At 39.3% G+C, this 12,289-nt stretch overlaps 1 protein-coding gene across 2 annotated transcripts in view; it reads right to left on the bottom strand.

The window, feature by feature from the left end:
* The window catches only part of agbl4 (AGBL carboxypeptidase 4), a 754,546-nt gene that overhangs the window by 340,434 nt on the left and 401,823 nt on the right, over window positions 1–12,289 (bottom strand). For both annotated transcript variants that reach the window (XM_057841339.1, XM_057841338.1), the window contains exon 6: window positions 3,378–3,594. In XM_057841339.1, the coding sequence (XP_057697322.1) occupies window positions 3,378–3,594 (217 nt within the window). The remainder of the gene's footprint in view (window positions 1–3,377; window positions 3,595–12,289) is intronic.

The raw sequence follows: 12,289 nt of genomic DNA, 5'->3' as shown, positions 1-12,289 counted from the left end.
ATATTTAATTCAAAAATATTATTAAAACAGTAAATTAAAGCAGACATTCCGCCATATTTGCTGTTTTTAATGTTTAGTAGCACCGCTGCGCACGCCCAATGTGACGTGTACGAGTGCTGACGTGTACGAGTGCTGACGTTAACGGCGCGGTCTCGGGTTGCAGGAGCCTTTGATATGCATGCCAAGGAAGCCCTCCTCTACCCTCCGCAATCGGATTCTCCCACTTTGGAGGCAGGATTCAGAATTTTTCGTCTTCGACGACGCCATATGCACGCGAGGCGAGTCCGCTACTCAGTCATTGCGTCGTTGTGTCGCAGAGTCGCCATGTAAACTGCCCCTGAGAGGCTCTACCTGATCGGATGGGACATCTCTTTAAAATCCTGCATTTCTTTTTCTTGTTTTTTAAATTGGAAAAAAAAAATCTGCGATGGACTGAGGGCTCAATGTTTGAAGCGCTATGCAGCGAGGGATCACATGCAACATGGTTAAAACCTAACACCTAGCTTGCTACCAGGTCACGTTGAATGAAGCGCGACTGAAACAGAAAGTTGTTGACAGAGGAGGAGTTAACATGGCGCAAAAACGAATTAGCGATTTTTGTCCCCACAAAAAGTTACATTTTCTAAAATTCAATTCGAGGTTGAAAATGAAGCTGATTATGATAGTTTATAATAATGCCTTCAACTTGAAATAGATAAGACACGCTTGCATTGTAGCCATATTATTGTTTGTTGTTGCTGCCATGCAGAGTGCTGTTGGGTATTCGTGTGCAATTTATTTGAGTGTCATGAAAAGCGGGTATTAAACCAAGGCTTAATGAAGCTTTTAGTTTTCAAATTTGTTTGTCATTGTGCCGCCTAAATGCAGGGATTTGCATTATAGTACACGGCCGTTTTTATTTCCAATACAAAAACTCCAACACACACTGTAGCTGAACTAGAACACTGTCTTTGTAGTAGCCTTGTAGTAGTACGTAAACTATCTGGCATGCGTGTGTGCTACCTTTGTGCACACTTTGTATGGAGAAAACGCGCGTGCATGACAAATTTGGACCGAAACGGCTGTTTTTGGATGGAGAAAAACAAAATAAGATCCTCAGCATCCCCTGCTGTGAGTGACTTCCAGTGCCCCTGTATCATTGTAAATGTGCATGGGTAGATGTAATTTATTGTTTAACCCTTTAACACCGAATGTGTCAGCGATGACAAAAGTACGCATATCATCTTTGAAGCCTCGTCATGCTGTAATTACGTTACCCACGTGCCACTGGTTGGTCTCATTTGAAAGTGTGGAAGTTGAGGTCCACACCCGTTTTTACAGGAGTAAAACAGGAGATGTCATTTGAGTTTTATAGTTTTGTTGCCCTCATAAATAAGCATTACATTGCTGCATGGACCATGTGTTTACGTCCATATTTCCGTCATTTCTTGTCCTTTTCAAAACTGAAAGCACCACGTAAGACTACATATCCCAGGATCCAGTGTGAGGTCAAGAAGGACGGACGTAATGTGAACATAAATATGAGCGAGGTGCCACCTAAGGATAAAGAGGCGGGGTAGCGAGCGACGGCCGGATGGATTGAGCGAACGACTTGGAAACATGCGGAATGAATCGAAACTAAATTTAGCGCAAGCTAATGCATCATTTCATCAACTCGAGGAAGAGGATGAGCCAGATTTGTCATGTTTTCTTCGGATAAGTCAGTAAGAGAAGTGACAGCAGCGTGCAAACGGAAGAAGAGTGGGCTGTGTGACTAGTGTTTAACGTAAGCTCTGTGTCCTGTTCAAGGGGAAACTGAGTGGCATGCTTGAAAAATTGAACTGAACTAGTTTATTGTCAATATTTTTGAAAATACTTTTTTACAATGTTACATTTGATTTTTTTGTTGTTGTTGTTGTTTTCACTATCAATCTTTTCAATTTGTATATAGATGTGTGTGTTCGAGCAGCTTGATACTTTTGATAAGGTGATGGGTACAATACTTAACCTTACGTAGATATATCCTCCCAACCCTTTTTGTGTTAGATGATATGTGTTTTTGTCACTATTTTGCACTGTTAGTCTACTGTATATAACCTGTTTTGACCATAGTATGTGTAAAGGCCCAAAATGCCTATGATCATACCTGCTGTTTTTGTAGAATTGTCAAATATAAAACTATTCAGTCTTTTTTTTCTGTTGAATGTTTATCCAAACAAGTTCAATAAATATCATCAAGCTTCAAAACGGTTCATCGAGCATGTTTGGTTGTCAATGGCACATCAATATTACAAATTTTGACAAAATATTTGGGGATTTTTTTTTGTTCTTTTTGGGTCCTAAATGTTTATTATAATTGGTCAGTGAAGAAAACAACAGTTTGGACATGAAGGTTATGCTGTCCTGAAAAAAGGAACCCAACCAGGCCATTGTGAACAATATTTTCTTTGGAATAAAAAGACATAATAAAGGCATAAAAATTTGGATAAAACAGCTCAGGTGTTAAAGCGTTAAACATTATTTTTTTCCATTAGAGTTCCCAGAAATTTGTGATTTGAATACCTAAATCCTCATTCAAACTAAGGTAATTTATAGTAGGTGTTGTTGGAAACTCAGTTGTTTTGTAACTCAAAGTATTCAAAAAAAAGAAAAAAGAAAATCGCAACAGTAAACAATATGGAAACTCTCCATTATGAAGTGAAGGTGTCACCCTGTAAATCTAACACTATCCATATCTATTGATCACAACACAGTTCAAAAAATCACCACAAAAAACGGCAGTCTACACGATTACACATTTAAGGTCTCGAAAAAATTGGAATAGCCTCTACCACCATTATCAAGCATTTCCATATTACAATTCCAAAATTTCCACAGCCTTATCTCTATTTTACGGTCAGGCTCCCCTTACAAATGGGGGTACTTTCATAGTTGCCCCCATGAAGCCAAGCCTTCCTTGACAAATGTTAGCAGGACACAAGCAAAAGTCGTAATCTCTCAAGCATTTCTAATGAGTTTTTCTCCTACAATTATTTGATAAGAGCACACGAGACTGGAGGCGACGTGCATGATACACTAGCTGCTACCGCAGAGGTGAGAGCTCGGCGCATGACACATTGAGTCACACGCAGACACACACACCCACACACTCGAATATAACACACAACTAGGGGCTTAAATCTTTGCAGGCAACATTGGTAATGATAACATGAAAGGCTGACGTTATGACCATCAAGTTCACCCAAACTACCAACCTGGCTCTTTTTATTCCCAGTCCTCACATGCACACACACAAACACACCCCTACTCACACCCATACTGCAACCAAACATTGACCTCCATGCTGCAGCACCTACCATGTGATAAACACCACTTAATTCCCCCACCCCTCAACTCACCACACTGAGTCCCAGCTGCTCCCTCCGCAGGTAGGGAAGATTCCTGCGCTCCAGGCTGGCGAGATAGTGCTGTAATCTTGAGTAGGTGTAAGGGTAGCAATAGGCAAACTGGTAGATGTCTTCCTCACGATCGAAGCAGAAGGCAAATGACATGACATAGTTACGCCGGTGGTCTGGGCAGCGGTAGTAGTACACATTTTTGGCTGGGAGTCTCTGCCTGCGAAAGTAAAGGAAAACGTGATAAGTGATTGATGTGAGAATTAGAAATAAAGGTCAAAGCATGACTTAAGAAGCATTTCATATTTACAAAAATGTCACAAATGAATATTTTTCCATGGGATGATGGACAGTGAAAGCAGTAGATGTATAATGAATTTGAAAACATGCATATTTTATTCAACATCAAAAGTCAATGTACACCACCACCATCTACGCAAGTTTGACATGTGATAAAACAAAATAATATACTTCGGAAATGTCATCAGCTGTTTAAAGCGGCCTTCTGTTTTTTTCTTTCTTTTCTTTGACATTCAAAGGCAGAACTTGATGCATATCAGTTTAACAAATTTTCATTTGTATGATTACATTTGCGCGAATCCAACACTTAACAGTACTCTTTCTGACAGAGATCGACCGATATGGGTTTTTCAGAACCGATACTGATTATTAGGAGTTAGAGGGGGCGGTAACCGATTTTTGGAGCCGATATTAATTTGCAGTGAAAGTGTAAAAACTGGTATTCAAAATTGAATAATGCAAACACTGAACCTTAGTGAAATGCCTAAAGCATGTTTATTGAATCACACAAATAGAAAATAATAGCTTCCTGAATTTCCTAGACTCAGAAATATCTATTATAAAGTTGAATAAAAGGTTAAATAAATAGCTCTCTGAAATGTTTCCACAAAAATGAAAGCCCTGTTGATCTCGTTTAAGTATCCTTGAGCAAGATACTAAACCTCACGTTGCTCCTGGTGCTGCGTCACCAGTAGGTAGATGAGGATATATAAGATGAAGCTCTTTGAGGGCCTTGAAGCGGACGTTCCAAATTTTTTACATTCAGCTTAATCGTCAAGTTAGCTGTGGCTTAATTAGGTGATGGAGTTAATTTCAACAAGTTCCGTGCAGTTTTTAAGTTATTTGTTAGTTTCAGGGCTCCGGAGTGGCTAAGCTAGCGCGAGTCAATTGGGCTGACTTAGCGTGCTAATAAGAAACGATCTACGACAGATCTACGAACAGATCCAACATAGTCAAATAAATTCAAAATGCAGTTCATTGTTCCAAAACACTCATGTGGCCAAAACAATGTCACACCAAACTGCCGTAATTCATTTAATTCTGCAGGACTTATTTTTTAGATGCCTTAATACGACCACAATAAGTGCATCGGCAACTCGTGCTCACGCTGCATTCAAAGAAGGTGGGAAGTCGGATTTATCCTGCTCAGAGGGTATCAGTTGCGACCTCAAAGGGTTCTAAGCAAATATAAACAGCAAAGATGGCTAATCGCAACAAGTTGTTTTTTATTTTGGCCATCAAGAGACATTTTGATCTCCAGCAAACCTGACTTCTCTTAAGCCATCAAATAGTGGAGGCGTTCTAATGATATTATTCCAGATCGTTAGAACAACTAACCCCAAACTATGAAAAAAAACTGCGACTTATAGTCCGAAAAATACGGAAGTTAACTAGCTTTAACTGAGAAATAGGTAGCTATAACTGTTTATGAAGTTAAATTTAAAAAATATAGTTGTCAAAATCAACATTATAGAACTCTACTGGACAATTTAGAGATGTATTTTTTTTTGGGGGGGGGGGGGGGCATACAATTAAGCATTCAGCTATAGAACAAGGTTGTTAGCAAGCAATTAACATGCAAATGTCAAATACGAACTTTTAAAGCTTAAGGGTGTAACGGTACATGTATTGAACCGTTTCGGTACGTGGTGCTCAGTTCGGAACGGAGGCGTACTGAACGAGTTTCTGACATAATGAAACCCTTACTTTTCGAGGCTGTGAGTCGATCAGGTTACAGTTTCTTTGTGTAGATTATATTTACTCCGTCTTCTCTACTATAATGAGGACCAACACGGTAGGACAGTGTAACCCAGAAACGTGAGAACGCAGTGAAACGCGGGCGTTAAAGTCAATCAGCCAATGCACACCAGTCGCAGTGCGGCCGCGTCTCAGAAGCAGCTCAACACGACGCACGCGAAAAGAACGGCAGAGTTCATTATTTGACGCGAGACGCGACCCTCCTGCGTCAATACTACTACCAGTAGCTAGGATCGGGCAGACTGGAAGTCACTCGTGTAAAAATACGGTGGATCAGGTCGATTTTTAAACTGATATGCAATAGTAACCCACCTTTTGAGTCCATCAGATCTCTTGAGTGGTAGATCGGGGCACATTTGACTTGTCTTTGTTGATTTACTGCGGTCTTCTCTGCTATAACAATAACCAACACGGCTCCGTGTTCAATACAAAGCCCTTCTACCACAACAAAACAAGTAGGAACTAATATTCACAAAGGAACTAAAGTTAGACATCATAAAATATACAATATAAATGTATACTACATCACATTTGTAAAATATAAACACATAATAAAATAAATAATAGCCCATTTAAATAAAATAAATTGAAATGAGCTAAAACACCTGTATTTAAATAATAAGAATAATACACAGATCCTGCTTACACAATTAAATTCGTTAATTTCTGTGTGGCGCTTTAACTTGAGAAAATCCACCAATAAAGCTTTTGAAAACCGTTCATAAGAAAAAAAAAAGATTGAAATGAAAAAAAATTCATTTGTAAAATACATGTTAAACTCTTTGTCATTGGGATTGCTTTTCTCTTTAGCACAGGACTTCCTTTTTCTTCTATCTTTCAGAAAGAAAGCTGACCAATATGCTGGGTCTGAAAGGCAAATTGTTGTTGGATTATCTTTAAATACCCGCTACTTTTTGAGCAGAATTCTAGCTTTGCATAGGCTAATGTTCATATTGTTGAAAGCACAAAGGTGTGTAATAAACAACTAGCACATTTATATTTTGCATTTTGTTTTCTTACTGTACGGAAAATGAACCGAACCGTGACCTCGAAACCGAGGTACGTACCGAACCGAGATTTTTGTGTACCATTACACCCCTATTAAAGCGTCAACCTCAAAATTATGATGCTTTTTGTTTTAGTAAAATACTGCACATTGTCTTAATTCAATTGCATTTTCCTTCATCGTGACTGCCTCACTGGCCCGTGAGATGCATGCTGAGTCCCCTATAGGCCGTAGTCTAAATAAAGCGGACTGCTCTTTGCACCTCATGCAGAATCAATGGGGTATGGGCTTGTATCACTGCAGTGCACACAACTTCTCTGCTTACGCGACATGTTTTCTGTTCACACCCTTCATCCATCTGACGTTGTCTTCCTCTCTCTCTGTTTACACCTCACGCCATTGAGGCACAGTGTGAAGGGTGTAGCAGAAACGCACGTGACTGCCTGTGCATCCTTTCCCACCTCGTCATTTTTGCCACTTTCTTCCCAAAATCTGCGGCGCTGTCACTTTCTGAGGGTTCTGACGTTAAAAAGTCCACGCATGGGGAAAACAGTTCTGTCACAAAAAGTCTCGCAGACGCTGGGAGAAATTCGGATAAAGGCGGACGAAGATGACTGATTGATGGGTTTGGGGTGCTTGGATCAGGAAGAAAGGTGGTATGAGGAGATAAGGAGAAGATAAGAGAGTGGGGAGATGGCAGATCCGGGGTTGATATGCGGGAAGGGATGTGGGCTAGCTGTGTACATGGTGGATGTGTGATGGTAGGGCCGCCTGTAGTGAGCGAGCATTTCTGGCACAAGATGAGATGAAGATGGTATCGGGTTTGTGATAGGAATGGGCCTGACAATCAACAAACAGGACAGACTGCTCAGCACTAACTCTCTGAACTTCTCTGTCTTACTCACCCCAGAGGAAGGAGGCAAGTGAGGAAAGACAGTTTGATGTGTTTGTTCAAGCACATAATGTATTAGAATAGGCGACAGATAAAAGCCACCTTTAGAGTTCAGTTCGGGTTGCCGCAGCTTGTTCTTCTAATCCCATCCTATTGTCAAAGGCAGTGATGATTCTCTGTTGACCAATCAACAGACTGCAATGTGTCAAGTTGCTCCCTTTAGGTCCCGTATGCTACTCCTGCAGCTAGTACCCCCAAAGGGAGAGCACACATCAGTTATTTTGGTACCCTTTGTGACGTTTGACAGTACTGCACGTATACTAAAAACTGAACTGTTGGCTCTAAGAAGGAGGGATTTGGGAGTTAAGAAAGGAATGGATTTGCATGTAGCGACATCTGCAGAATGCAAATGCAGTTGGTGGCATTTGTGATGAACAAGGAACAATAGAACATAGGAAAAAAAACATTTTTAACAGGTGTGATTGTGTCATGGTTAAATCATTCAAAAACAGCCATTATTAAAAACAGACAACCACTTACATGAATGGGTTGGACACCTCAAAAAGCCTCAATGACAAGTTCAGAAAAAAAAGTCCATTATAGGGGTATGACAAAATATCGAAATGGTGATGTATCGTGATACTTTGTATCCCAAAAGGTTATCGATATGCTCCTGTCTAGAATCGAGATCGTTTTATAAAGCTGTCAATTAGGGCTGCAGCTATCGAATATTTTAGTAATCGAGTAATCGACTGAAAATTCTATCGACTAATCGAGTAATCGGATAAAACATTATTTTTTTTTTTAGGTAAAGAGCAATTATAAATACACATGAGAAAAAAGACATTTAATCCAATATTGAACCATTTTCAGTCAATCAATGTTTTTATTTTCGATGTACATTGTTGAAAACAGCCAACAATTGCATCTCAGATGTGACTAGAAAAAAAAAAAAATCACTGCTTTCACTCAAAAAACTTTGAGATCTTATTTTAAAAAAAACATATTTCTTACCTAAAAATGTAAATATGCTTGATAACACACATCACTTGAATGCTATGTGTTTTTCCCACGTGTTTCAATTGAATTTCCATTTTTGTCAAGCTATTTTTAAGTTCTAGTTAAGTTTTAAGTTAGTCTAAACTGTAAGTACTGATAGGATTTTGAGTTTTTGCAGTGTTAAAAAATAAATGTATGATACCTGCTGTATTGGAGCACATTAGGGACCAGTGCTACTTGGTGTTTTAATTAGCAAAGACTACTGAGCTAAAACTGACGGTTAGGTTTATTATGTTTTAATTTTACACCATCATCACTCTACAGCGCTGTGTTTTCACAGATTAAATAAAGCCTGTATGTAAGACACGTTAACCACGCATCGACAGTGGTCATAATCAATAGAAATCTAGCCCTCCGAAGGGCTAACGTTACGTGAGCGAGTGACAGTAACATTATATTTATTAGAGCTGAGAAGTCTACTGCTTAAAGATAGCGGCTGTTTACTAACGCTGCCCAGACGCGGCCGAGTCTGTCATTTCGCATCTAGTTCTAAATTCATGCGATATCTATGAGACGCCTCGGACATTACCTGCTACCACACTAGCATCATGCGGGCGTAGTTTTTAGCAACGTCGGCGTAGTTTGTAGCGGCTGTCGGCTGCAGTAAGGTTTTTTTTTTTTTTTTTTTTTTTTTTTTTTAAATTGCTTCTTCCTCTACGCACGTGACACCAGCGCGTTGTCCCGCATTAAAAGTAGTCCGGCCAAAACGTGATGCTTAGAGCTGGCAAAATTAAACGATTCCTCGAGGTGAATAAAATTACTCTGATCAGTTTTTAAACTCGAGTTACTTGAGTTGCTCGAGTATCCGTTTCAGCTCTAGTGTCAATATTAAAAAAAAAAAAAAAAAAAAAAAAAAAAACATCAAGTTGCTACCAAAATCTTCTACCATAATGGTCTCTCAGTTAACTCTTCGTCTGCCAATGACGGTGCTCGACGCCCATCCATTTAGACTGGGAACGTCCGTTAATTGAAAACCATCATCATCGTCATTTGGTCCCATTTTTGGGGAATTTACAGGTCACTTGCTGTTCATTTTAAGGCATTTACAGGTCATTTCCTGTTGAGTTTGAGTCACTGCCCATTCATTTTTGGTGATTCCCAAGTCACTTCCTGTTCTTTAACTCAAAATAAACAGGAGTGACCCTTATAATACCCCAAAATCAACAGGAAGCTACTGAAATCAACAGGTAAATGACCTTAAATGGCCCAAAATTGCCTCATTGCCTGGCATTGGCTGCCACTGACGGCCATAGATGCTCAATCCGTTTGAAGTGGGAGGGATGGCAGCCTCCCAGTTCAACTGGATTGGACGTCTACTCGTGATGAACTCATCCCAATTCACAGCAGAAGCTTGCTTTACTGTTTATCAGTTCTTTGTAGAATATCCTAGAATAATTTCCTGACCAATGTATTGATAATCATTGTATCGCCAAATCGTCAGATCATCATTTTCGTGAGCTTTGTATCGCAAATTGTATCGTATCGTGAGGTACCAAGAGGTTCCCACTCCTTCTACATTATTTAAGTGCATACCCTCATCTATTGCCCAAAACGCTTTTCAGTTTGGATAAGGATGGATTTGTATAATTACATACCTGTTGTTTCAAGAATGCCGCTACATTGCAAGGTCAACACACTTCAAAAACTACTAAAAGCGGATGAAGACGACCAGAGTCTTCTACAGGGCATGTTCACTGAACTCTTATCGCAAGTCATCTTTGCACATTTCTTAGCTTATTCTAGCAAATTCTCTCATTTTCAACTTCTCCATCTCAACACGGCGCTGTGCGACCTTGCCGAAGACGGAAAAAGTCCTGGCTATTGATTTTAATTACTGCGGCTTGTCATGGCATTATAGTTATAGGCCAGGGAAAAATGCTCTTCGACTTCATATGGAAAGTGGGTGCCCGTAAGGCCCGCTTGAACAACACAGTGAGATGTGCCAGGTTTAAATACCACACTCACACAAATAAATGTAAAAATCAAAAGGCTAGAGGAAAACACACACAGTCCCCCAGGTTTAATCTAAGCTGTGGCTGCTCCTGTTTGGCAGCTGGCAATTTGTTTTATCTAAATGGTACCTTCTCCCTGGCCATCTCGAGACGTGGTACAGTGCCGTCGCGCCCAAACGGAATTATCACTAAGGTAAAAATAAAGAAAGAAAGAAAGAAAGAAAGAAAGAAAGAAAAGAAAAAGAGAGACACTTTTCCTCCTAGATAAGACGCTCACACATGATTTTACAATTCAGTGATTACAGAAACACAAACAAACACACAAACAAAAACTGCAGTCATACATACTCACGCCGAATGTGAACAAGGTCATATGATGAGTTAACTTTTAGAGAGTGGAATAGTAAATAGACTAAAGTAGACTTCACATAGACTGAAAAGTGTCTGCCTTTCAGTGTATGCAATGATTTAGACGTACTTTAGTGCCTGTAAAATATACTGGGTGGCAGGGGCGCTGGAAGTTACTCACAGCAGGGAATGAGCAGGGAGTGATGACCTTTTTTTAGATTATTCCCATCTAAAAACAGTCATTTTGGTCCAAATTTGTCATGCTTACGCGTTTTCTCCATACAAGGTGTGCACAAGGGCAGTACACACGCATGCTGGATAGTTTACGTACTACTACTAGGCTACTACAAAGACAGCGTTCTATTTCACCTACAGTGTGTGTTGCAGTATATTATAATAAGTATATTATAATGCAAATCCCCGCAGCTAGACGGTGCAATGACACACGAACACAATTGAAAACTAAAAGGGACAATAAAGCTCGGCTGAACGCCTTCCTTTTCACTACACTAAAATAAAATGCACACAAATATCTAACAGCGCTCTGCACGGCAGCAGTTCAACAGCAACAACAAACAACAATATAAGGCTACAATGCAAGTATGTCTTACCTATTGGAAGACAAAAAGGACAATCATCTTTATTTTGGACCTTGAATTGAATTTTAGAAAATTTCACATTTTTTGGAAAGAAAAAATTGCAAATTTGTTTTTGTGCCCTGTTAACGTCTCCTCTATCTCTTCTGTCTGCTTTAGTCAACATGACTCAGTAACAAGCAAGGTGTCAGGTGGTGTTACCAATTAAAAAAACAACAACAACAACAACAAAACAACATATATATATATACTATATTTTCAATATGTTTTATTTATTTATTTTTATTTCTTATTATTTTATTTATACCATGACCGTTTTTCTCCCCAACACCAGGGGGTGCTGCAGCACCCTCAGCACCCCACTTCCCGCTCCACTGCTGGGTGGGTACCATTTTAAAATTTATTGATTTATTTTTATCTTAAGTCATACAGTTGCTATTACTTTTACTACATTACTACTATTACTATTACTACAGTTGCAGTTACTATTGGGTGCCGGAATCCATCATGAAGTTTTTTTTTTTTTCTTTTACCCACAGCTTTGCTATCGATGCTGTTACAACACACACACAACTAGCCTTTGTAAAAACATAATAATGTTGCCTACTGCCCCGAGTTAGCTGGGATAGGCTCCAGCACCTCCGCGACCCTCGTGAGGAAAAGCGGCATGGAAAATGAATGAATGAATGAATGTTGAATGAGGATTGCAATCATGCGTCTTTCTTCCCAACCAAATTACACTGTATATTATAATTGTTTAATAAAACAACCAACTTTGTTAAGTACAGTGTTTATTATATATCTTTAAAGGGATCCTCTGTTTTTAAGACAAGTAATTCTTAAAAGATAAATGTTAGTATGAGTTATAATAATTTGATATTAAAACCCCTCTTAATGTTTTCGTTTTAATTAAGTTTGTAAAATTATTTTCAGTGATAGGTCGCCATTCTTGTTACGTCGCAGTGTGTGACATCACAGGTCCCGTTGCCGAAATTCCAGCGTGT

The sequence above is a fragment of the Corythoichthys intestinalis genome, chromosome 7 (assembly GCF_030265065.1).
Source record: "Corythoichthys intestinalis isolate RoL2023-P3 chromosome 7, ASM3026506v1, whole genome shotgun sequence".
NCBI lineage: Eukaryota > Metazoa > Chordata > Actinopteri > Syngnathiformes > Syngnathidae > Corythoichthys > Corythoichthys intestinalis.
This window is presented reverse-complemented; position numbering and strand designations above follow the sequence as displayed.